At 39.4% G+C, this 27719-nt stretch overlaps 2 protein-coding genes across 2 annotated transcripts in view; both read left to right on the plus strand.

The window, feature by feature from the left end:
- LOC112846236 (low affinity immunoglobulin gamma Fc region receptor III-like) overlaps nucleotides 1-27719 on the plus strand; it is a 700124-nt gene that overhangs the window by 74746 nt on the left and 597659 nt on the right. The gene's annotated exons all lie outside the window — the stretch shown is intronic.
- Nucleotides 10484-27598, plus strand: LOC112845320 (Fc receptor-like protein 5). Its single transcript, XM_025904748.1, has 14 exons — nucleotides 10484-11824; nucleotides 15918-16002; nucleotides 16169-16204; nucleotides 16394-16660; nucleotides 17140-17415; nucleotides 17507-17773; nucleotides 17863-18135; nucleotides 18222-18497; nucleotides 21163-21441; nucleotides 21540-21815; nucleotides 22030-22150; nucleotides 26991-27250; nucleotides 27347-27427; nucleotides 27537-27598. The coding sequence occupies exons 2-14, from the start codon at nucleotides 15966-15968 to the stop codon at nucleotides 27596-27598; spliced, it is 2511 nt and encodes an 836-aa protein (XP_025760533.1). The 5' UTR covers nucleotides 10484-11824; nucleotides 15918-15965.

Genomic DNA, 27719 nt, shown 5'->3' on the forward strand with positions numbered 1-27719 from the left:
AAAACGCCGTTTAATTTTTCAAAACGCCGAAAAACGGCGTTCAAAGACAGACGAAAACGCCGTTTTTTCCGCCACTCGGCAGGAAACGCCGTTCATAAGATGCATAAAAACGGCGTTTTTTACGGCGTTCTGTGCTAGCTGTAACGGCGTTTAAAACGGCGTTTTATTGAATTATGCAGGGCACTCCCATGGTTCCCTCATCCAATTACTTTCAACTCATTTCACCCAATCAAAGAGAGAAAGTGCAGACACACTAATGCATCACCGATTCACCTTGCTGCTAAGTGATTGCCTATTCGGTATCAGTGCTTGTCACGTATTGACTTGTATTATAATCCCACTATGCATTTGATGTGTTTAAGGCATGATCAAGCAAACAAATGACAGAATACTTTTTGCTGAAACCTTAACTGTGTTACCTGTTATGGCAGCTAACAGGTAATGAGCAGAGCTAGCTCTGCTCATTTCTGAGCTTCTTCTTATTTTCCTCTTACTTCTCTTAACCTTTAACTTATGTCTTAGCAATCAGATTCTGCCATCATGCATTACGCTCCGTGCTAGTTATGTTGACTTTTCTCTTCTTTTCTTCCACTTTTTTCACCCGTATTAGACACTCGGCGCATGGCTCCTTTGTTTACGTTAGGGATCAGCTGTTAGCGCTGCGCCCTGCAGCTGCGCTACGGCAGACAGACCTACGTCCCCAGTGAGGGAAGAGACGGGGTGATGTCTCCCGAAGGACACTTACACACCATCTCTCCTTCCTGTAATCACTGTAAACGTGAGATCGCTCCCTGATATGATTGAGGAGCTAATGACGCTAACCCGTCACAGTGGCAGTACCCCGACACTGCCCGGTACTCCCTCTGTGAGTAGGCTGCCCGGCTTCCAGCTGCTGCGGCCGGACAAGACGAGAGACAGCGGTGAGAGGAAAGGAGGGGGACTGGGCAGTGTTTGTTAAAGACACTGGGACCTCTGGGCACATTGCTGTGAAAGAACAACTCTGCAACAGAACATTGAGCTATTAGCCGTTAGTATCCGTGGAGGCAGCCTGTGACTCTCTGTGGTCCGCAGACTGCAGACGCAATCTCCGACTGCTCTTCTTTCTAATATCAGGGGACTTTAATCATGTCTCGCTGGACTCCACACTGCCACCTTCACCCAGTATGTGACCTGCCCACCGTAGGCAATAAAACATTGTACTTAATGTATGCCAATGAAAAAGTGGCATACAGTTCATCACCTCTAGCTGCCCAGGGAAGATCTGATCGTAATTAGTGCGCCTTGTCCCTGTGTGCAGCACTTGTGCACGGACCCACAATCACCCACGCAGTGCAGAGATGGTCCGCGGAGGCATATAAATATAATAAAAGCAAATAAATGACAGAATGCTTTTTCTGAAACAAACGGAGACCTTAACTTTATCAAAATACCGTTTTACTCAGTTTAAAGTAATACCACTGTATAATAGCCTTCAAATTTATAATGTTAACAGCATCTCAGGATATTTTTGCCCATCAACATGCATTAAAATAGATATGCAGTTTGAATCAGACCTGTATGTACGTTTTCTGAAAAGTGTAAATAAATAATCTCAAGAACATGAAATAATTGTTTCCCATGTAAACTGGAGTTGTCCTTGTCAATGTCATCAGAGTACTCTGGATGTCTTCATGAATTTGAAACAGAGAGTGGCACATGACAGCGTTGCACATAACATAACTAGTTTACCTGTATGACATGAAGTAATTAAAAAAAAGAATCCATGTAACTTGGTTATGGCTTCTTTCTGGTAACTGTAGATACAAATGGGCTGCAGTGTGCATTATCTTGACAAAGTATAAGATACTGAACCCGCTGATATGATGTGGTGGAGGAATACAAATACCTGGACACCCACATTTATACATTTGCTGACTGGAAGATCAAACAGAGGCTGTACACAAGCAGTGGATGGGCAGGCGGGTTTTTGAGCAAGCTTGTGTGTGCACCAAAATGTTAATGACAGGTGTTCTGTCAGTTCAGGTGAGTGCAGTGCACTTTGATGTGTTCTTCTTGGATCAGGAAGCAAGCTCTGTGATTGGCCGCGCTTCGGAAGCTGTGGTGGAGAGGAAGTGAGTGAACAAACTGCCATGCATCATGGATATTCCTCTCAATCTCATCAGGTACCTCTCTAAAAGTGTGACTCAGGTCTGTTGCCCCAAAGGATACAGGAAATGCACTGATTTCCAGGACAGAATCGTGTCTGTTTAATGCTCCATGATGATAACTTTCCTATGAGCGTTTGAAGATCACTGACATCATGGCTTTTAGCCTCATTGTTTCTGCAAAGAGATTTCTCCAGTCACGGAATCTTTTGATAAAATATATTTTTATGCCTCTAGAGGATGGAATATTTTAAGTCTACAACAAAAAAAGAAACAACGTCTATTTATAGATGACCAGAGATCAAAGCGGCGATCATCCAAAGAGCCTCTTTCACAGTGGTAAATCCCTACAGGTCACCATAAAAAAAGCCATTGATTTGTAGTTGAGCGTTAAATTGCATTGCAACTGAGCGGGTATAAAGTACCGGAGAAAATAGATTGAATGTTCTTTTGTTATGACTGATTTCTGGTCTAGTTACAGTTCACCAGCTTTAATAAAGTCATGTCTACTTGCAATTTATGTGTAGTTGACCGGAAAATTAAAGCAGCGATCACTTGGACTATTCCTAGCACCCCCCTCACAGTGGTACATCCTTCAGGTAGCCATTCACAAGTCTTGTACAGTAGAGCGGGACATTACATTTACTCTCAGCGGAATTCACTGGAGAAGGCATATAAGTTCATGCACTGCACTGGCCTGCACCACGATTATTATAAGGTAAGAATGAATTTTCTTCTATTCCTTATTTTCAGTACAGTAAAAAGTTCGTTAATATAAAGAAACAAAGAACTCATACTTTTGTTATATTCCGTTACAGAGCTAGCCTAACGCTTCGATGCTTTGTTTAGCCTTGCCGTCGCCTCGGCCACCATTGACCCAGACTGTCGCTCTGTGGTTGCTTTTTTTGCATAGTACTAAAAAAAAAGTAAATCTGTGATATATGGTAGGTAAACGTAAAGGTAACTATATAAATGTGTTCAATGACTTTGTTGCTTTTGATGATTGGAGAGCACCCGCTTCAATTCGCAAACGAAAACTTTAGACTCGATGGCTCACGCGCATGCCCACGTGACTTTACGTCGCATGCTCAATTACGTGGCTCTAATATTAGAGCCACGTATTAATATTAATATTAGATTTAACTCTACAGCCGAGTAATTATCCAAGAGCCTTTTTCTAGTAAACGGGATTAACAGACTGTCAAACCATGAAGTCATAGTGCAACACCAAGTTGCAATTTCAGTAAACTCATCTGAATTAGATCGTGACAGATGTTCCGAATTTCAGCTTTTGATGTCCACCCTGATAAGCACGCATGTGCCTTTTTAAATGCATGTATAGTTCTATCTACAATACCAGGATTTAGTAATACAGTGGTGTATACAAAGAGCCAAATGAGACTGTTAAGCTATCAGTAAACCCGACACTGCAGACTGAAAGACAAACCCCATGAACTGAAAACTGACCTTAAATATGAGTGCGGCAAATCCGCAGTGAAGAGAGATAATAATATTGATTATTTTAAAAAGTTCCAAGAATCCAAAACTAACGCACAGGAAGCCACAAGGTAGACAAACAAAGTGTACAACTTGAAACAGAACAACAGAGTAAGGAGCTGAGGAAAGCTGAGGGCTTAAATACTTGCGCAAGTTGATTAGGGAGAGAGGACGCAGCTGGGAGAAACAAGACACAGGTGAATTGAATCAAACAAGTATGACCAGTGGAAGCAAAAGCAAGTGCACAAAAGACTAGACGTCAACAATATAAAGCAGTAACCAACTAAAGATAGGACACAGAAATGCAGACTTTGCACTAGGAACACAGAATGGCAGGAGAACACCTCAAAGAGTAAAGAACAGTATATGCAGAAAATAAAGAATAAAGTTAAAAGACAGCGTGGTCTTCAAGAACCCAGAGTACAATACAAAAATGTTGTTTTATTCAATTGAACAAAACAATGTAGACCATGTTCATTTTTTTAATAAGTTGGAAAAAAATAAAAGCTAATGACAGCATTTAAAATAAAAAAGATGAATAACATAGATGGGAACATTTGACAATGGAATTGTAACATTATCAAAACTGATTTTTCAGATATGCAGAGTAGAAGATATGGATATTCAAATTTTTAACTTGGGTGTGTGTTTGAAATATGAAAATATTGGTTGACATCGTTGACATACTGTTATTAAAGACAGGAATATGTATGAAGAGTAGATTCAAAAGCTCTATTAACAGAACTATAACCTGTTAGAATCTGACATTTATTTCAGATGTATTCTGTAACCGTTCACAGTCTCAATACTGTGACAGAGTGTTTCCAAAAGTGCTCAGTCACAATTTTCAGAAGACTAACATGGAATTTTTGATTTATTTAAATATATAAACCTGTTGAAAGTAATAATTTAAATTTTTGTCTTTGTAGGATCACAGTAATGTTTAGATTTCTAATACAGTCCAAGTTTGTCCACGAAAAAACACCAGCAAGCAGGGTATGTCCTACAACTATCGTATCACTGTAATCGAACTCTCTTCCTTAAACAACAAGAAACATGAAGTGTACTCAGGAGCAGATTCGAGCGCAGGCTCAGAGTGAAGTTAACAGAAAACGTTCTTTACATCATAACCATCATCATCATCATCATTTATATAGCACTTTAAAAACACACCTGGTAGACCAAAGTGCTGTACAATAGAAATAGAAATATAGTAATAAAATAGAAAAAACAGACAAGTATGTGTATGTGATGCAAAAGGTAAAATTAAAAACAAGGCTAGAATGCGTGAATGTTAACTTTGAGTTCTACAACTAGGAGCAAAATGCTATGAACATGGACTACGGTAGTTCATACTAGAGGGAACAGTAACATGATCTGTGGCTGCCGGAGCTTGGCAAGTGAAACAGTGGTGTGAGAGTTGATGGTGGAGCGGCACTGTGGGACCCATTTTTGTATTGTTACCTTATGTGTGCCGCTACGGGTCACCTTTTGTGTTTTTACGTATGGTGTGTTTATGGAAATGTATTGAAGATAAACGTAACTCAAGCCAGGTGTTTTTGGTCAGAACAAGCAGTTTGTAAACTCTGCGCTGTTATGATAAATGACATTGAATAAAGAGAAGCAAATAAAACTGATGAATACAAAAACAATCTTAACCGTACAAGACAAGTATAGATTGAGTTGGGCTGTTACAAGTTTAATTCATAACAGTTACATTGCCTCACCCCTGCCATCAAACCCTTCAGTGGCTTCAAGTGTAGGCATAGCCTCTACAGGTACTGCAGCAGAAGGAAAGCAGAGTCAGGAGGGTCTTGGAAGAAGTTCAGAAAAGATCCAAATAGGCAGTCTGAACAGTCTTACTTGTTTGCAGGTGGAGTAATGCACGAATGGATAAAAAAGAGTGAGCTGTTGAGGAGCAAATGGAGATCCGTGTCCAGGGGAGTGATGCTATTGCGAGTGTGAAAGGTTGTCCAGGAAGTAACTAAGAAGACATGAACAGAGAGGTAAGTACTAGAGCTATGAGCAACGTGAGGCCAATAACTGACATTGGTAACAGATAATATGGCAAAGACTGTTGTGAACGGGTCTTAATACAGCTGGCTTGATTGTCTCAGGTGGATCTCAGAGGACCGATGAAGTAAGCAGCCAGCACCCCAAGTAGAGAGGCACGTGGAAAAATAGTTGGACTCAACTAGACCATACAAGTATGGCCTGGAGATTTCATCTCAAGGGCAGAACATCTTGATGTACACGGCGGCTGCTGATGACGATGGGCCAGATGCTACAGTTAGCGTTAAGGAGGTATGATCAAAGCAAGATCGAAAAATTTAACATTTAAAATGTTAAGGGAATATGGCCTGAAATAACATGAATTAAAGTAATTTGATATTTTGAGGTGAGACATGCAGAGAAGCCTTCAGTGGCAAGAGGAAGACTGATCAATGTAACTGCAGCAGATCAACTTCTGCGTGACTTGGCTGAATTGATTCAGGAGTCGAACTGTCTACCAGCAGGCCAACAAGTAAGCACATATTGTGTCGAGTCCTTGACTCACCACAGTGTGAAATAAATTGACTCTGTCTAACCTATTTCCAAATTACTATTTACCTGATTATATGGGGTGCCTTACCTATTTACCAACGTATTATTTTCAGGCGTTTGGATACCAGGCACCAGTGTTTTCAACAGAGGTAAGGTAGATCCTTACCGTATCACTCGGGAACAGCTTCATTCCTGAAGTTATGTGATTCCACTGCACCTCAGATGGCTGATATTTGAATGTTTCACTTCGTACAATCGAAGACGTCTGTGGTCAGTGACTTTGAAACCAGTGTGACTTTCATTTCTTTGTGACAACCACTCACGTTTATTCAAATTAAATGGTATGTGAAATTGTAAACATTAGTATATTGATGTGCACCACTGTCAGTAATGAAGTTGCTGTTATGGTAGTGATAAATTACTCATGTTTTGTCTGATTTCAGACAGTATCATTTCACCGTGCATCAATGTATCGAACTGACTGACAGTGCCTTGGATGAACATGTGCAGAACATTGTTGCTGGCAATGAACAAACTGTCCTGAGCTGTCAGAGCCTCCTGCGAGTATGTGGACTACGTGTACACGAAGGAGGGTTTGAGCAAGCATGTTACGGATGAATCCTGGAGCAGCTGCCCTAGAGCAGTTGCGGAGACCAGAACGAAGAACATATCAGGTTGCAGGTCCAAACTCATTGTGGTACATTGATGGAAATCACAAGCTAATACGGTAACCAACCACACTGATTGTGAACACCTATTTGACCAAAGTGAAATTCAGCATTACATCAAATATAATTGTTGAACAATAAGACCTCCATAGAGCCAGGCCCTGGGATGGGCAGTCTCTAAACAACTGGTATGTTTAAGGGGAAGATGAGAGACACAGACAGCGCAAGCAACATACAGAGAAAATTCAAACTTGACATGTAATGTGCCATGTAAATCATAAGAGTGTATTTCCATTGTTTCAATAACAAAGCAGAAATAATATTTTCTTCTATGGACCACGGTTTTAGGTGGAGGATAGTCATTCATGGGGCTATTGATGGATACAGTCGTCTTGTGGTCTTCCTTCATGCCTCAAACACAACCGTAGCAGTACCGTTTATCAAGTTCATCAGACCCGTGGTATCCTATGGTGTACCTCGAGGGTCCGGACAGACAGAGGAGGGGAAATAATGCTGTCTGCCTGATGATGAACATTTTCAGAGGCTTTGATCGTGGAAGTGCCCTACGAGGAAGGTACCCATTATCAGAGAATTGAGAGGCTCTGAGGTGATCTGTGTGAGGAATGCCAATGTCTACTGTGATTTATTTCACCACCTGGAGGAGGAAGGCATCATTGACATTGACAATGAATGCACCTTTGGGCTCTCCATTACATCTATCTCCAAGGATCAACAGAGATTTGAAAGACTTCACTCAACAGTGGAACAATCATGGCTTGCGGACAGAGAGACACTTGAGCCCTTTACAGATTTTTGTCCGAGGCAGCCTCCAGCAACAGGGCCGAGCCTCAACTGCCATGCAGGACATCTTTCAGACTAGAGCAGCTGCTGCTGATGGGACTATTGGTGGACAGCTGATGGTAGTGTGACAGCCACTGAGAGTGAGACGACTGCTGCTCAGGGCTTAAGTACGGACTCTGGTGGTGGTGGTGCTCATGGTACAGATGAGCTGGGACTGCTAGTCGACTGGCCTGAGAGGATTAATGTGCCAGACATTGAATTTACTCTGGACGGACCGATGATGGAGCAAGTGGTACAACTATTAATCCACTAACTGGCACCAGAGGGAGTCATGGTATTGAACTCATCTCTGGCTAATATACTTCTGGACTCCACATATCACTGACACAGTTCAATTAATGACTGAAACATAATAGCAGCAAGTGGAAAGACTTCAAAATATCTAGATGACTGGATACATATAATGTGAAAAGTTATAATACGTGTTTACTATGTACCATTGAGTAGTGGAGATACAAGAACGAGCTGTGTGACACTGACGATAAAAATGTTGAGTGATTTTTAAAGTGTATAAGAAGGAAGTTGTGAAATGGAAAGTATACAACTGAAACTGAATCTCGATAAAGTCAACTTGATTAATCTAAAAGTTACAGCTGTTGATATTGATAAATACAACTATAAAGCAGTGACAGTAAATAATTAAAAATAAAAAAGTGTATAGTAGGTCTTGAAGTGGCTCAGTATAGTGTAGTAGATATAAGTGGTTTAGCGTGTGTTTGATGTTGTGACAGTTCACACCGAGCACATTATGTTTTGCTTTGTACAGATTATGCTTTGTACAACATAGTTCTGAAATACTGGACTCCAGTGTAAAATGTGAATAAAAAAAAGAGCAAGCAGTGATTTGCAATGTGAAAGGCAAAGTTTGTTCACAGTAGAACATAGAAAACATGTCAAATGTTTACACCGAGACTATGTCGTTAAAAATAAGTCCATTTTAATTTGATGGCAGCAATATGTTTCAAAACAGTTGGGATGGGGCAAGAGAAGGCTGGAAAAGTGTTACTAAAAAGAAACAGCTGCAGGGATATTTTTTAAAAGTAACAGGTCAGTTACATGATTAGATATTAAAGAGCATCTTAGAGAAGCAGAGTTGCTCTGGAGGAAATATGGCAGAGGGTTGATCAATCTGCAAAAAAACTCCATTAACAAATTGTGCAACAATTTCAGAATAATGTTCCCAAGTGTAAAGTTGCAAAGACTTAAAATGTTCCATCCTCTAGAGGCATAAAATATATTTTATCAAAAGATTCCGTGACTGGAGAAATCTCTTTGCAGAAACAATGAGGCTAAAAGCCATGATGTCAGTGATCTTCAAACGCTCATAGGAAAGTTATCATCATGGAGCATTAAACAGACACGATTCTGTCCTGGAAATCAGTGCATTTCCTGTATCCTTTGGGGCAACAGACCTGAGTCACACTTTTAGAGAGGTACCTGATGAGGTGGATTGAGAGGAATATCCATGATGCATGGCAGTTTGTTCACTCACTTCCTCTCCACCACAGCTTCCGAAGCGCGGCCAATCACAGAGCTTGCTCTCCTGATCCAAGAAGAACACATCAAAGTGCACTGCACTCACCTGAACTGACAGAACACCTGTCATTAACATTTTGGTGCACACACAAGCTTGTTCTCAAAACCCGCCTGCCCATCCACTGCTTGTGTACAGCCTCTGTTTGATCTTCCAGGTCAGCAAATGTATAAATGTGGGTGTCCAGGTATTTGTATTCCTCCACCACATCATATCAGCGGGTTCAGTATCTTATACTTTTGTCAAGATAATGCACACTGCAGCCCATTTGTATCTACAGTTATCAGAAAGAAGCCATAACCAAGTTACATGGATTCTTTTTTTAATTACTTCATGTCATACAGGTAAACTAGTTATTTATGTGCAACGCTGTCATGTGCCACTCTCTGTTTCAAATTCATGCAAGACATCCAGAGTACTCTGATGACATTGACAAGGACAACTCCAGTTTACATGGGAAACAATTATTTCATGTTCTTGAGATTATTTATTTACACTTTTCAGAAACGTACATACAGGTCTGATTCAAAACTGCATATCTATTTTTAATGCATGTTGATGGGGCAAAAATATTCCTGAGATGCTGTTAACATTATTAAATTTGAAGGCTATTATACAGTGGTATTACTTTAAACTGAGTAAAACGGTATTTTGATAAAAGTTAAGGTCTCCGTTTGTTTCAGAAAAGCATTCTGTCATTTATTTGCTTTTATTATTATTATATGCCCTCCGCGGACCATCTCTGCACTGCGTGGGTGATTAGTGGGTCCGTGCACAAGTGCTGCACACAGGGACAAGGCGCACTAATTACGATCAGATCTTCCCTGGGCAGCTAGAGGTGATGAACTGTATGCCACTTTTTCATTGGCATACATTAAGTACAATGTTTTATTGCCTACGGTGGGGCAGGTCACATACTGGGTGAAGGTGGGCAGTGTGGAGTCCAGCGAGACATGATTAAAGTCCCCTGATATTAGAAGAAGAGCAGTCGGAGATTGCGTCTGCAGTCTGCGGACCACAGAGAGTCACAGGCTGCCTCCACGGATACTAACGGCTAATAGCTCAATGTTTCTGTTGCAGAGTTGTTCTTTCACAGCAATGTGCCCAGAGGTCCCACAGTGGTCTTTAACAAACACTGCCCAGTCCCCCTCCTTTCCTCTCACCGCTGTCTCTCGTCTTGTCCGGCCGCAGCAGCTGGAAGCCGGGCAGCCTACTCACAGAGGGAGTACCGGCAGTGTCGGGGTACTGCCACTGTGACCGGGTTAGCGTCATTAGCTCCTCAATCATATCAGGGAGCGATCTCACATTTACAGTGATTACAGGAAGGAGAGATGGTGTGTAAGGTGTCCTTATCGGGAGACATCACCCCCGTCTCTTCCCTCACTGGGACGTAGGGTCTGTCTGCCGGTAGCGCAGCTGCAGGGCGCAGCGCTAACAGCTGATCCCTAACGTAAACAAAGGAGCCATGCGCCGAGTGTCTAATTACGGGTGAAAAAGTGGAGAGAAAAGAAGAGAAAAGTCAACATAACTAGCACGGAGCGCTAATGCATGATGGCAGAATCTGATTGCTAAGACATAAGTTAAAGGTTAAGAGAAGTAAAGAGGAAAATAAGAAAGAAGCTCAGAAATGAGCAGAGCTAGCTCTGCTCATTACCTGTTAGCTGCCATAACAGGTAACACAGTTAAGGTTTCAGCAAAAGTATTCTGTCATTTGTTTGCTTGATCATGCCTTAAACACATCAAAATGCATAGTGGGATTATAATACAAGTCAATACTGTGACAAGCACTGGTACCGAATAGGCAATCACTTAGCAGCAAGGTGAATCGGTGATGCATTAGTGTGGTCTGCACTTCCTCTTCTTTGATTGGGTGAAATGAGTTGAAAGTAATTGGATGAGGGAACCATGGGGAGTGCCCTGCATAATTTCAATAAAACGCCGTTTTAAACGCCGTTACAGCTGGCACAGAACGCCGTAAAAAACGCCGTTTTTATGCATCTATGAACGGCGTTTCCTGCCGAGTGGCGGAAAAAACGGCGTTTTCGTCTGTCTTTGAACGCCGCTTTTTACGTCACTCGGATGGTGCGTTCAGGGCGCCATGTGAGAGTCGGAAAAAACGGCGTTTGTCGAAACAGAACGCCGTTTTTTTCGGCGTTTTGAAAAATTAAACGGCGTTTTTTACGCCGTTTCTTAATCAAACGGGTTAGAAACGTGGCGAATTTTGGCACTAATGGCTTGCCATACACGTGGGGCGCGTTTGACTCGCGAAGAAAACCATTGTGTGTTGCATTTTGTGCACACGCCCGTACCGCGCCAACCGCTGGAGTTGGAAAATATGAACTCCAGCGTCAAATCGCGCCCCGACAACCAATCAGGAGGCCGGTGACGTGACTGTAACCAGGTCACAGGGGCAGATCAAACCAAAGCCCTTCATTCTTCATTCAGTATGGAGGAAAAACTCATCACTGCCGTGGCTAATCACCCAGAGCTGTATGATGCCAGCTGCTACTTCTACCGAGACAGGAATAAAAAGGACCGAGCTTGGAGGCACAGAAGTGAGGAGATCGGGCAACCTGGTAAGTTCATTCATTCTCCTTTTTAATTTTCAGACTGACCCGATAAAGCCGCGCAAAAGCTAGCAAGCCCGCCTACTGTCCCGCTATTTTCCCACTGATGTACAAATACCTTTCCGCTAACAAGATAATGTGTTTATTCAGAGGACATCTGCAGCACAACACATCTGGCACAACTTCCTCCCACATTTCCGGTCCACGTGCCTGGAAAGATGCAATTTTGAGGCTCGATGGGTTTTTCTTGGACACGGGTTGAGGTGCGAATGTGCACGTGTCAAATTAGGGGCGTTTAGGGCGTTTTCGCTCGCCTCTATGGCGTTCGGTGTGAACGCAGCCTAATAATTAACGTATGAACAAAATAAAGTTCAACATCAGTAACATAGCACCCACCCAGCTGTATAGAAACTCCGTCATGCTAGCTAGCACGCAGTACGAAAATGTCAGCATACCAAAAATAAACTCCACCTAAAGTTGGTTTATATCTGACTCAGATAGACTGCAGGTCATAACTTCTTACCTGAAGTTCAGTTCACCTGACACGCGGACCGGCGGCCGCTTCGGGTCTCTCCTCTTGTCTCCCTTTTCCTTCATCCACCTGCTGGCTTCCACCACTTGCTAATGTTATTGAATCTGTGGAAGCTCCGCGATATCCACCACACGAAGTAACGAGTAACGAGCCTATCTAAATCCCAGTAACGAGTAACGCGTTCCTGGTTTTGGCATAATAACTAGTTACCGTGCTCGTTACCACAATAATAACGTAGTTACTGTAACGCGTTACTTAATAACGCGTTAGTCCCAACACTGGTCATCACAAATAAATTACTAGACATGGAGGTAGAACCGCAGGCTTGGGTGAGTTTGGTAGATTGTATTCTTATGTTGTTGCATTTTGAGTTTTGTATTTGCTTACTTAAAGATTTTATTACTAGTTAGTTTAATTGAATTTATATTCTCAGGACTTAGTTTTAGTTATTTGGGTTCTCTTCCTGATATAGTTTGTTATATTTTGTTCCAAGGGCTTAGATTTGGCATGGACGGAAGGGACATGTCCCCACCAATATCCAGCGATCATTGAATTGTCCCCACCAATAATTTGATCTCTTCGAGTAAAGAAAAACAAAACCGATAGAAAGAAAAAACCGATCTGTCAACGTCTCATTCATCCAGCGGTGCAGAAAGAGTTAAATTACGTTCTCTACTGGAGTCCTACATCATGTGACAAATATGGCCAATGTGATTGGCTGTGCCTTTCAGGGAGCTCTGTTTAGTTTTAGCAGCGGCAAGCCTGCACTGCGAGGACCTGCAAGGAGGAGAGGAGGATGGCAGCAAAAAGGAAGAACCTGGATATAAGAAAGTATTTTTTTAAAGAAACCTGTAAGTCACTTAAAGTCAAGTTCACTCATAAAATGTGTCCGTCATAATAACTTTACAATCTGGAGAATCCCGAATTTCATTGCCCCTCCCGAAAATATCCCGGAGCCACCATTCTCCCCAGTTTCTCCCGATTTTCCACCCAGATAACAAAATTGAAAAACCATATCCCAGCTTGGCACTGCCAATTCCAGTTTCCATCAATGGCTACTACTACTGCAGCTACTTAGTTTTAATATTACTCTTATTACTCTTTCTGGGTTGCAAAATAAACTTTTAACATATTTTCAGGCGAGAATGTAGCTGTGTAAACTTCAAATATCTGTGTTATTGTACTTCCATTATAATCAATCAGCTCCCTTTTGTCCACTTAAAATATGTTTACAGAACTATTTTTGTATTTGTTGCAATTTCAGCTGTCCTCTTGGCCAGATTACTCTTAAAAGAGAAATTTTTAAAGTACACAATTTTTTTTTAACTGCATAAATAAAGGATACATAAAAGTCACTGCCAAAAACTGATTGCGGCTTCTACCTTGTTACAGGAATGTTGTTTGTTGCTCAAGATGACTTGACATAATTCATGAGGAATATATTTGACATATGTTTCACATATTATAGATCAACAAGTTATTTATAGCACCGGAAATCAGTTTTTGGCAGACAATCACTTTTTGGCACAACACCTGGTCCTCAGGTGGACGCAGCCTCTGAATTTGGACACCCCCGGCCTGTTTCTGGCCGGACAGTAATAACGGTGACATTTAACTTATTTTATCTGATAAACAAACATTGTAAAATTCAAGTTTACATATATATATATATATATATATATATATATATATATATATATAGTTTATTAGTCCTTTATTTATTCAGGTAAAAATCTCATTGAGATTTAAAATCTCATTTCCAAGAGAGACCTGGCATCATGGCAACAAAAGTGACATACCACATAGGTATATAACATTTAAAACAAATATATATATATATATATATATACACCACTCCACCCCCCAACAGCCCTTTTTAATGTCTCCCATATTCTGAGGTCTCAAGGTTGGTAAGTATGTGCTAGGCTTTGGCCCACATCAGTCTAAAATTGTATGTAACCGTGAATAACGTGTTGCCATGTCAGTAATTTAACATTATATAATTCACATATAAAACTATGAATTGTAGAATATGCTATTCATGCATAGGCAAGTTTTTATTCCTTTTGTTATCAAGAAGCAAAGACAAAAAGGAAAAAAAAAAGAAACAGGCCAGGGTTCGGTGGTTGAATCATCCGTCCCCACCAATGCCAAAACCAAATCTACGCCCTTGTTTTGTTCCTCTTTTTCAGTCATCTTGCTTAAGTCTTGTTACGTTTCTTCTGTGTCAAGTTTTGATGTTTGGAATTTGAGCAACAAATATTTATCTGTGCCATGTAGTATTCTTGTCCTTAACAGTTAACACTGCATATGTTACAGCTGTACTTTTCTAACCTGCATGCTGCTGTGCATGACATTTAATGTTGAACATAAAATGTGGTATTTTTGTTTGAGAATTCTGGTCGTGGGATGAGTTTCTCTGACAAACCTGCCACGCAATGGATGACTATGTTGTTCTATTTGTCATTCTGATTTCCCAGTACGTGAAACAACTCATATATTTCAGTATCTTAGTTGTAGTCTTTTAATGCAAAGACCTTTATTCCTCTGTCTTGCTTGAAGTAAGTATTTTCTAACATTTCACTCTACACTTCCTCATTTATATATAAAAAAACACAACAGCGGACTTTTTATTCACAACCACAGGAGTGTCAGATGCTGTAATACTTTTATAAACCCTGTTGATCTTTAACTGTATGGCATGTTTAATTGCACACATTTCCTGAATGCTTTATAAATATATAAAGAAGTTTGTTTGCATATGTATAAAGCTCAGTGTCTGACATGATGTCAAAACCCTGATCTAGCAGCACATTGGAAGGTGTGAAAAAGAAGTTGACTTCATCAACCACATGCTAACTGTCAATATCATGGTCTCCTAGTCCTCCTAAACTTCCTGCTCCAAGTTTAGTTTTTCTCCCTATCTCTCTCTCTTCTGTGCATGTGTGTCTGTCTATGGACAGGACCCACTACAGGTTCCTGCCTCTGGCTGAACGCACCTGCAGCAACCTGCCACCCACATCATCTCATCAGGAAGCCACTACATAAGGCGTTAGCTGAGACTCCTTCTTTTTCTGTTTTTTTTTTTTTTTTAAGCATTATTGTTCTAACAATCTGCCCCAGAGAAAATCTACATTCAGGCTTGAATTTATTTGCTACCTCTCGTTTGAACCCCAGATTTTATGTAGTGTAAAACATAAGACAGACAATGATAAATTTTGCCTTTTTTTTTTCTTTGAATTTGTTTTTAAATTAAACCGTTGGTGACACTCTTGTAATCTTAAAACACTACGACAAATCATTTTCCCAAACATAATCATCTGAGCAGTTACAATTTAGTTTCAGAAGCAGGGATCATATATAATGTCAGCTCTGCATACTGTCCACAGTAAAACAGGAAGTGTCAGCAGTTAAAAATAAGATCTGTCATCAGTGTCCTCATGTAGGGCTAAAAGAGAAGTAGCAGTGAAGGGCTGAACACATAAAACAAGGTTGCAGAAAGCCTCTACTCCCATAATCAGGTGAAATATTACTGTTTTCTCACATTCTCTGTTTCTCACTTTGTGTCAGTGTTTCTGTTGTCAGTAGCAGTGACAGACTTTCAGACTCAGTGTGAGGATGGGGCTCACTGTGCTCAGTGTGCTGTCCTTATTCTGTGAGTATAAGTAACTTCCTTTGTTTGCCTGATAAAGACTGAACTATATTGAGTGTGAAATGTTTGTCCAACTATTGCTGCTAATGGTAAAATTCTATTCATTAAAAAGGCTTTTATTTGTGACATGTGACCACTGATGATTGAATGATATGAATCTTTCTTACAGTGCTGAATATTACCCTCTGCTGTGGAGACGCTCAAGGTAACTGAACAGCTTTCTTCCTTTTTTATTTTTCTATGGATTTATGTGTAAATAACATTTTTTTTCTTCATTTTTACACATTATTTTCTGTTGTAAATACATTAATAATTGCCTGTAAAGTGAGAAATCTTCCTCTTCATGAAAGCAAAACCTGATCTGAACTTTTTCTATGTATTCATTGAATTTTAGATGCTGAGCTGAGCCTTAAACCAAACGTGTCCCATTTATTTGCTGGAGAGTCTGTAACCTTCATCTGTGACATGAGAGAGGGAAATGCCACTGACTGGCTTTACAAATTCAACTGGAATGATCAAGAAATGGTCCAATTCAATAAAAGTAGCTCCTACTCACTTTACCTGACAGCAGAGCTGAGTGGGAATTATCAATGTATTGGTCGCCACAATGGCTTGAAAGATTTTACAAAACAGAGTAATAACCTGACTCTGTCCATATCAGGTAAGCTACTGTATCATATTTATTAGAGTTTCAATTTATGTTATTCCCAAGTTTCTGTTTTGTATTTTTCTTTTATTCTTGTTGATGTAATGATCTCTGCACAGCAGGGCGTGGAGAGTAACAATAAGCAGAAATTTCCTGCTAAGTTAAAAACTCAGAGTCGACCTGTGAAGGCTGCAAATGTAGCAGGAAGTAAATATATAAAGTAAGATGATGCTTTTAGCTGAGTGTTGTGACAACTGGTGAAGGTGACACCAAATTAGGAAGCAGTGTGAACTTTAGCGCATGACATACAGTGAAGTGTATGTTATATATAGTGTGATATGATTGAAGTGAGAAGAATTGGTCACATGAGATGCTGCCTTCATGAATTACTTCACAGCCTTTTATTCTACATATTACGAGAAACTGTTAACGTTGAGTTTTTCCCAGAAAAAAAATGCATGAATAACAAAAACAACATATTCTAAATCAAACAGCACACAGACCCACGGCGACTATAACAGCAGACAAGACAACTATTCCAGTGGGGGGCTCAGTGACACTGACCTGCTCTGTTCAGGGCTCTGCTGGTTGGACATTTGATTGGTTCAGACAAATCCCAGATTCTCATGAAGTAGCAAATAATACGAACACTTCAAAACTGCAAAACTTTATTCGTGTCTCAGACGAAGGCATCTATCGGTGCAGAGGAAGAAGAGGAAACCCAGTTTTCTTCACAAACCTCAGCAAAGTGTATCACATTCAGAAAACATGTGAGTTTAATAACTTTTTGTAAGAAATAAAAGGACAAACATTTATGATGACCAAACTTTTTCTGTATTAATTCATGTTTGGTATGAAAAGTGTCCAACAGGGCCTTTGTGACTCTGCAACAGAACTGGACTCAGATATTCAGCGGTGAGATGATCACCATCAAATGTGAGATCCAAGGAGGAGAAAACACTGAGTGGCAGTATGAATGGAGAACAACAAGCTCAAAAACACCTCCCACACACAGTGAATACAACATCAGCAGGGCTTCATTTTCCTACAACGGGCAATATTGGTGTAAGGGTAGAAGAGACTTGTTCTTCTCAACAGCTTGGAGTGATGCTTTTACACTAAAAGTCTGTAAGTAAAATCATCTTTGAGTTATTTTATCTACTCTTTTTCATCTGACCAGCTACAGAAAAACATCTTTATTTTACTCTAACAAACAGCAAACAAACCCAGACCCACAATTACTGCTGATAGGAGAACAATACCAGCTGGAGGCAATGCAACACTCAGCTGCTCTGTGGGGAGCTACAATGAGTGGAAATACTTCTGGTTCAGACGTGTCTCAGTCTTTACAGAAAATCAGGTGATTAGAAACAAAGAACCAGATCAAATGATCACTGTCACACAGGGAGGTATCTACTACTGCAAGGGAGGGAGAGGAAACCCCGTTTTCTTCACAGAGGACAGTGATCCAATCACTATTGAAAAAAGAGGTGAGTTTAAGAGTTTTAATTTGGATTAACATGGGATGCAGAAATATTTAAAACTGGACCAATTAGATTTTTGTTTTTGTAAACAGTTTCCAACAAAGCAGTTGTGTCCCTGGAGCCCAGCTGGCCTCTGATATTCAGTGGCGAGAAGATCACTGTTAGATGTCAGATTTATTTAGGTAGACGCACTGAGTGGGAGTATGAGTGGAGCAAACCCGACTCAAGCACAGTTCTGGCAAATAATGCATCCATAGATGTTAATGCATCTGTGATCAGCAGTGGAAGCTACAGGTGTATGGGTAAAAACAAACAGGAGCTGTACTCTGTGACAGAGTGGAGTGATGTCATCACACTGACAGTCTCTGGTAAGAAACTTTAGTTTTGTTATGTCTATATAAAACACAAGGGTAACATTGTATAATAACTACATAGTGTGAGGCATTAGTGATTTGTTGGTGCATCATTGATTATTCATAAAACCGTATGGAATACTATACATTGTAATTTATAAACAGATAAAATTGTGTTCTTCATCAATAAGGTCATAGCATGTTTTCTTCATTCTTTATAAATGACCATTTCTAAATTAAGCACTCCATCAAGTATAAAACACTTAGTTAAAAATAATGGTTGTAGTATCATGTAGAAAATGTAAGCAAAAAAAAAGTATTCAGATGCACATGTATGCATGTAAGGATTAAATTTTTATCAACTACTAACTTTCTGAAGTGATAGTGGTTCCTCATAAGGTATTCTCAAATGACAAGTTAGATCTGAATTGATACAGAACATACAAATATTCACTGCAACATTGAAATGCAACCCAACAAAGTTAGACAGAATATGCAAATCTACAACCTAGAAATGTTGAGATGCTGTGAAAAAGGCAAATGTAAACCAAATGGAATGAAAAAAGATGATGATGCAGATGATTAGTAAGGCTGAAGAGAGGGCAGCAACAAAGCGGATGAAGAGTACAAAGGCGACTGGTCCTGATGATACATCAGTGGAGGTATGGAGATGTCTAGAAGAGAGGGCAGTGGGCCTTTTAATCATATTGTTTAACACAAGTCTGAGGAATGGAAAAATGTATTGGCGCAGATTTTCAAGATCAAGGGTGAAATGTAGATCTGTAGTAACAGTGATTAGACTGATGAGCCATAACATGAAAATACAGGAAACAGTTGTTGAAGCCAAGTTAAGAAGAACAGTGATGATCAGTGAGCAAGCAGGATGGAGTCATGCCTAGAAAGAGCAGTGCAGATGTGATATTTGGTTTGAGAGTGCTGCTGAAGAAGTACAAACAAAGTGAGAATTAACTGCAATTTAATTTAATATAAATTTAATTCAATATAAATTTGAACAATATTGGGAGATTAAAGTAATATAACCACACAATTAAAAAGGACTTTTTGGAATTATCTGCAACGTGTAATTCTTTAAAAAAAATGCAATTTCTTCAGAGCAGTACATTGGGGCAGCCCCATATTTAATCATACTTAAAATGGCTACAATGACACATACATGTATCATATCAGGTGTATGTGATTAGAACATTGTGACTCTACGTTTGTAAGGTAGTGTTACTTACTTAAACCCTTAGACATGTAGTTTGGTGTGCTCCTGACAGAGATGGGCAACGCGTTACTGTAATCTGATTACTTTTTTCAAGTAACGAGTAATGTAAGGGATTACTATTGCAAAAACGGTAATTAGATTACCGTTACTTTCACGTAGGAACGCTGCGTTACTGCGTTACTAAAACCGTGATTTTTTGCGAGAACGTCTCATAACAGTGACGTAAGCGAGTGCGACGTTCATGACAACAGCTGTCTGCAGATCATAATATATCGAGTGCGGGACAGAGTATAGCATGCAGCGTTCAAAGCGTGTAAGTACTGACCTTATTTTGAGTTTGATTCCATAAAAAGTGACAAAAACATTAGTGTCCGTTGTGCGTGGGAAGAAAACTTCTTTTTACAGCGAAAAAACCCCTAAACTTCCAAGCAAGCAGCGAGTGTACCACAACGTAATGTGAAATTCACAGAGAAACTCGCGGATTCTTCCACTGACCGCTGCAGCACACCTGCACCAGGGTAAACCTCCGCCTACCCCAGTCCTGCTTTACAGGTGAAAATAGAGCAACAGGACCGCTAGTCTTTGACTTTATTTATTTTCTGCTGTGTTTTACTTGCATCTATTTGAAAGAGTGAGTGTAAACACAAAAAATATTTTATTTTATGTGCTGGAATGTGCAGAAAATAGATTTAAATGTTAAACAAATTTCTTCCAGTCAGAGAATGTTGCATATAATTAAGTTTTTGCTTGATGCATAAAGTTAAAAGATTAAAACTAATAAAACAAGTTTTAAAAAGAGACTTTTCCATTTGATTACATTTTGTATGATGAATTATGCAGAAAAAGTAGAATTGGGCTGAAAGATTATCGCTTTATCACCTATTCAGGTTGTAAATTGTGTTTTTAAAAAGTAACTAAGTAATTAATTACTTTTGAAAATAAGTAATCAGTAAAGTAACGGGATTACTTTTTGGGGGAAGTAATCAGTAATTAGTAACTGATTACTTTTTTCAAGTAACTTGACCAACACTGGCTCCTGACCGCTGAAGTGACAGTGAGCACAATGATATCTGACGATATATATTTTTTGTTGTTTATTTACCTGCTGTTAAATGTCTTTATTTTCCCAAAATAATAACAAAATTAGACATCAATATGTCAACATTCCTAATTAAGAACTGAATATTCAATGTGGTGTCCTAATTTTTTCATAACAGTACATTTGTCACCACCAGATGAGTGCAAGCATGAACTGAGTTTGATCAGATATATAACTACAAATGTTAATATTTCATATGTGATGCAGTCATACTTACTGCAGACTACATAAGATATACTATGTATCCTTTTCATTTAAGAATTATTTGTAAAACTGTAATTGTCTCTAAAGCAAAGGAGCAGTAATCGATTTACTGTAATTTTATTATACTTTTTTTTTCCTAAATTAAACAGGAAACAGACCAAAGTCCAGCATCAGTGCTGACAGTAGAGTCCTTCCAGAAGGTGATACAGTCACCCTGACCTGCTCTGTGACACCATCTACTCCTGGTTGGAGTTACTACTGGTACAGAGGCAAGAAAACCTCAGAACCACTGATGATGGCAGAAGTTGTTCTCCACTCTGATGGACAAATCGGTGTATCACAGGAAGGAGACTATTGGTGCAGAGGAGGACGAGGCAACCCAGTTTACTACACAGACTACAGTGATGTGATCAGTATTAAACAAACTGGTGAGTCATGGTGAATGTTTTGTTTTTTAATTAATGGAAAATGTTAAAAAGTCATTTAGTTAGTTATTTTTGTTTGTTTTTTATTATCTGTTTAACAGTTAGAAACAGGCCTGCTGTGACTCTGCATCCAAACTGGCCTGAGGTATACAGCAGAGAGACAATCACTTTGAAATGTGAGATCCCAGGAGAAGACACTGAGTGGGTTTATGAGTGGGCAACAAGCAGCTCACATCAACCTCCAAACCAAAATGAATACAAGATTAACTCTGTTTCTACATCACACCGTGGGCAATACTGGTGTAAGGGCAGGATGAGAAGTGCACAACAGAATTCAACAATGTGGAGTGCATCCTTTCAACTAAAGATAGTTTATAGTGAGTGAATTATAAATTTAATGGGAATTTTATGCTTGCATTTATTAACAGGTGAAAGACAATCTGTCGTTAAGGATCTTATTCTGATCTGATCTCACTCTGAAAATATAATTTCCCAACAGAACAAAGAATAAATATTTGTGAGTCAGCATTTTAGTGACATTGAATTCAGAGTTAAGAGACGAAACATTGAGAGAAAATCTTTGTTGAACAGATAAACCCCGTCCTGTCCTCACTGTGTCTCCATCATGGCTGAGTCCTGGAGCCTCAGTAACTCTGAACTGTGAGGTTGAACATCCGTCTGCAGGATGGAGCTTCTACTGGTATAAAGCTGTTCCTGATCTATCAGAGAAATCCTCCAGTTATGAGCTGCTACCTGATGGCAGTGGGACTGCACAGGACTCCTACATCATTCATGGACAGACACACACAGCAGGATATGTGTGCAGAGCTGGAAGAGGAGACCCAGAGTATCACACTGATCACAGTCAACCAAAGTTTGTCTGGTCTGCAGGTCAGTATTTTATCTCCTAATTCAAAAAGAAGAAAAAAATAAGTGTTATTATTGCATTCACAGTCTCCAATCTATTAATCTATCAAGAAAAAAATGACAGTTCTTGTTTTTCTACAGATTTAAATTCAGCAGCCTCTCTCACAGTCAGTCCTAACAGTGTGCATCACTTCATCTTTGATTCAGTAACTCTGAATTGTTCTGGAAACTCTTCTCAGTGGAGAGTGATGATATTTTCTCAGGATGGATACCTGAGAAAACTCCGGGAATGTGGAAACTGGGGGACAATGACCGAATCCACATGCAACATATATCTTCTCCGGTACTACTGGTACCAAGATCCTGTGTACTGGTGTGAGTCTGAATCAGGACAGTTCAGCAATGGAATCAACATCACTGCACATTGTAGGTCTTTACATTCCTAATTTTAAGAAGTTTGGACACTGTGTAAAATATAAATAAAGAAAGAAAACAGTATCTACGTTTAAGCTTTTAACCCTCTCGAGGCAGGCGTTGCCAATTTGCAACAGTTAAAACACTAACAACCTGATTACCCCACATACATATTTTATGAGTTTTTTTTACTTAGAAGTACCACTGCAGGACTTGGTTGTGCATTAGCAACAAAAACTTAATTTGAGCCTGAGAGGGTTATAATGAAAAAGTGTATAATTGCAAGAAATAAATAATTTTGATGTGGTGGCAGCAACACATCACAAAAAAGGGACAGGGCCACGTTTACCACTGTGTAGCATCTCCACTTCTTTTAACAACAGTCTATAAACATGTGGGGACTGTAGAAACCAGCTGCTGGACCTTTGGGAGAGCAATATTATCCCATAGTTTTCTGATAGAGGATTATATCTGCTCAACAATCCTGGGCCTTCTTTGTCATGTTTTTTATTTCGTGATACACAAATTGTTTTCAAATGGTGAAAGACTGGGACTCCAGGCAGCCCAGTTCAGCTTCTGTACTCTTCTAATATGCAAAGACTTTCATGAAAAAAGTCATCTGGATGAGAGCATATTTTGCTCTAAAATCTCTATATACTTTTCAACATTAATGGTGCCTTTTCAGATGAGCCAAGCAACTCATATTCCATAGTCACTAAAGCACCTTAAACCATCAGAGATCCAAACTTTAGAACTGAGTCCTAATAACAACGTGGATGGTCCTTCTTTTCTTTAGTCCAGTGGATGTGGCATTTATGTATTTTAAAAAGAATTTCAAATTTGTATTAATCTGAACAAGAAAACAATTTTCTGCTTTATCTCGGTTTCATTCAAATGAGTTTTGGCCAAAACAAGACACTGAATGATGTTCCCACATGGCCTCTTCTTTGCATGTCAGACCTGTAGCCTGTATTTCTGAATGGCATAGTAACCTTGAAACACTGACTAATCTGCAACATAGACGTGCAAACAGTCAACAGAATACTGTATGTACCACATTAGTTTATATTGCATTAGGAAAAAACAATGTATCCTTGCTGCAAGTCATCTTATTACAATGTGTATACAGCAGAATAGAACATGTATCTATACAATGTTTGACATGTTTCATTATATGGTTCAATATCTACATTTTAGAAATATATTTTCCACATAACTATGATGATACCAAGAGTTTAGTTTTCCATTAAGTGGAACCAACAAGATTTAAATTCACAGTACAGCCATTGCACACATTGTGCTCATTTCTGAGTTATTTATTTATTTACAAATAAATCCAACACTGCAGAGGATGAAGCAGAAATGTGAGCCCATGATTATAGGTGTGGTAATAGCTTTGTGTCATAACAGTATTCATAATTATGAGAGGATGTAGCCAAAAATGCATCTGAAATCCAGCTTTAACTTAAATGTTCATGCTGTGGTTAAAAGTGTGAGGAAAAATAATACTAATAAAACATAACAAAGAAGAGGATTAGAGCTGTTGGTGCCACTGTCTTCATTTACCAAACAAGGATGGAAACAGTAGAAAGTGTGTTGGCAAGTTCTCTCATATTTTAATGGCTTTTACAGTTACTGGTGTGATCCTGGTGAGCCCTGTCCATCCAGTCAATGAGGGGGACTCTGTTGCTCTTGGCTGCAAGTTGAGGACAGGAAACTTAAATTCCACCATTAGATTCTACAAAAATGGGAAACTAATTCAAAATGATGACCGAGAAAAGCTAAATATCCCTGCAGTGTCAAAGTCTGATGAAGGTTTCTACAAGTGTGAATATTCAGGGCATGAGTCACCACAAAGTTGGATGTCAGTAAAAGGTAAGTGTGAATGATACAGTTGTAGTTAGATTTTATTTTTAGATTAGATTTTACTTAGACTGTAACTACTGGCCGGCTGGTTTTATTTGATGAGCCTTTTGTTTAAACCTTTTGAAACAGAGACAGCAGGGTATTTCTTTTCTAAGTATGAAAATGAAGAAAATTAAAAGGTTAAAAGAAGGTTAAAATGGTCCTGCCCAGGTAAAGTATGCAAGCCCTTATTTTGAACTAAAACTGTATTTTATAGTTTGTATTTTTAGCCACTTTTATAGAGTGTTGATTGTTTAACATCCCAGTCGTTACTATGTACCCATTTACAATATTTTCCATCTCCACAGTTTTAAGAGATGACTTTCTGATTTAACAAAACATTTACAGACAACCCAGAAAATGCCTGTCAGGTTCAAAGTGTCCTTTGCCCATAATATATTCAATTGAATGGGCTATATCATGACAGATGAAGCTAATTTGTATTCTATATTATTACAGCATCCAGATCTTCACTTTCTGTCTCTCTAATCACGGGGCTGGTTAGTGGTGTCTCACTGATTCTCCTGCTGTCCCTGCTGCTCTGTTGTTGGCACAAAAAATCAAAGGGTGATTTATTTTCTTTATTTCATATATTAACTGTCAGACACTGCCATGGTATGGACAATTATGTTTTATTTGTAATACTCTCCCATTTAATATTATTATTACTGTCTTCTCCATAGGTACACTTTGTATCAGGTAAAACACTCTTTTCTTGTCTTCAGTGAACAAACACTATGTAACACATTCATTGTAACTTGAACCTGTTTAAAACCTCAGACCAGCCCAGTCTCAGGAAACCAGTCAGACTGCTGCTACAGTTCAAACTATGAGCCAGGATGAAAATCAGCAGCAAATATATTCCTCTCTTGTTCATGGTCAGCCACACACCTGTTACAAAATAAGAGCATTTACAGCTGAACCTTTCTATACTCATGTTCACAGTTATAATATAGCTGCAAGTTTAATGCACACACAGAGTGATTATTTTGTCATTGTCTTGTGTTTCTTACTGACCCAAAGGTGACATGAACGTCTATGAGTCATGTAGACCTTCTGAAAACACTGGTACAGTATAAGATATTTCTTTGTTTTAATTAAAGATTAGATTGAAATTGTTGGGTCTGTTCCCACAAACCCGCTAATTCTAGAGACTTATTCATCATGAAAGAAAACAAGACAGTCAGCGATTGATCGATTACTTGCGCAAGGGAGGCCTCATCTGTGTCCAGCACGAAAATGACCCCGACGGTGGCCTCCTTCTGCTGCCTTTTATTGAGAGACAGTTCACACAAAACACAGCAAAGCAACGCCCACATGGTTCTAAGGCATTGTATGTATATGTGTGAACTTTTATATGTAAGTAGGAATGTGTGTGTGTGTGTGTGTGAGACCTCCTGCTGACCAAAAGGGTCATAAAAGCAGGAAGCTTACAACACAAGTAACAGATCTTTCAGATAGGATGTATCTACAATAAAGCCTCCCCCAACACAAAGTGGTTAGAGGTGCTCAGGATCAAAGGAATGGCTTTGATAATACTGCTTGAACTAAGACTGTACAAATTTAAGAAACACAATGGCAACATTCAACAATTAGACCTAACAGAAATCTTATTTTTACTGAGAATTAAAAATCTAAAATGGTACAATTGTCCTCATTTTAGGTGGACGGACAGATGACTACAAAAATATCTCTCTTCAGCTCAGAAGTGTCGAACAGAGGAGTGAGTACAAAAAATATGAAAATACAAAACAGATTTTGAATTATAAATGTAAATACATCATGCAGCCAAAAGCATGTGCACTTCTGAAATCATACCTCTAAATATACATAACATTATGAGCTTCAATAAATAAAATGTAATTTGCATACAGTACTGTTTAAATTTTAAAGGCCCCTCAGAGACGTGATACCCACATACATTTTCTGTGTTAATGTTACAGGAAAGTGTGATGATCCAGAGGAAACCTCTGACTACCATAATGTAGATCCAAACTCAGCTACAGGTACAAATATTAACTGTAGCAAATGTTTAGTTTCAGGGATGAAGTATGTATCACATATATTTGTTGGGCTACATGTGTGTTAACTGCAAGGGAGCTTTAATTAGATGTCCTAATAATAAGAAGAAACTCATCTGTAGCCCTTTTAAAAACACACCTTCAGTATCATTAAACCTGTTCTTTAGTTAGTTTTACTTTATTCTGTTTTCATTTATTTCATTTTATTTATTTACTTTTAAAGGTCCCTAAAGAGAGGCACGACATCAACAAAACAAGAGAAGGTGGACAGCAACATGAAAAAACAAACAAAAACATTAAAAAAAATTAATTCTTAAACTTTTGAACATCAACATTTTTATACAGCTGGATATTAAAGCCGAGTCACACCGTGATCCTGTGGGCAAGAGTTGTTAAAGCTAAGTTAAGAAGAGAGGTGACAGTCAGTGATATGGCAGCATGTGGCTTCATGCTGAGAAAGAAGTATAAGGAAGGTCAGAGGGAGCTTCACTGTGTCTTTGTGAATCTAGAAAAAGGATATGGTGCCAAGCGTGTGGGGTACTGCATGAGGATGTCAGGAGTAGCAAAGAAGTATGTGAAGGTGGTGCAGGACATGTATGAGGACAGTGAGACAGCAGTGAGGTGTGTGGTTGTAACTTAGCAGTTCAAGCTGGGGGTGGGATTACATCAGGAATCAGCTCTGAGCCCCTTCTTGTTTGCAGGGGTGATCGACAAGATGACAGATGAGGTCATGCAGGAGTCTCTGTGGATTATGGTGTTTGCAAACAACATTGTGAGGTGTAGTGAGAGTAGGGAGCAGGTGGAAGAGAGGCTGGAGAGGAGGACGCATGCACCGGAGAGAAGAGGAATGAAATTCAGTAAAAGCAAGACAGAACACGTGTGTATGAATAGGAGACAGTTTAACAGTGAAGCTGCAACGAGTAGAGGTAGTGAAGGTGGATAAGTTCAACTGAGAGCTCCAAAGAGAGTGCAGCAAGGGTGGGTAAAGAGTGGGCAGGGGTGATTTGTGACATATGGACAGCAGCAAGATTGATAGGGAAGGTTTGCAAGACTGCACGACATTTTATTTGTAAA

The sequence above is a fragment of the Oreochromis niloticus genome, linkage group LG3, assembly GCF_001858045.2.
Source record: "Oreochromis niloticus isolate F11D_XX linkage group LG3, O_niloticus_UMD_NMBU, whole genome shotgun sequence".
NCBI lineage: Eukaryota > Metazoa > Chordata > Actinopteri > Cichliformes > Cichlidae > Oreochromis > Oreochromis niloticus.

Coding starts and splice junctions, on each gene's coding strand:
- LOC112845320 (XM_025904748.1), top strand. CDS start 15,966: ATGGGGCTCACTGTGCTCAGTGTGCTGTCCTTATTCT. Junction 16,003..16,168: donor CAGTGTGCTGTCCTTATTCT/GTGAGTATAAGT, acceptor TCTTTCTTACAG/TGCTGAATATTACCCTCTGC. Junction 22,151..26,990: donor TTCTACTGGTATAAAGCTGT/TCCTGATCTATC, acceptor ATTTTTATACAG/CTGGATATTAAAGCCGAGTC.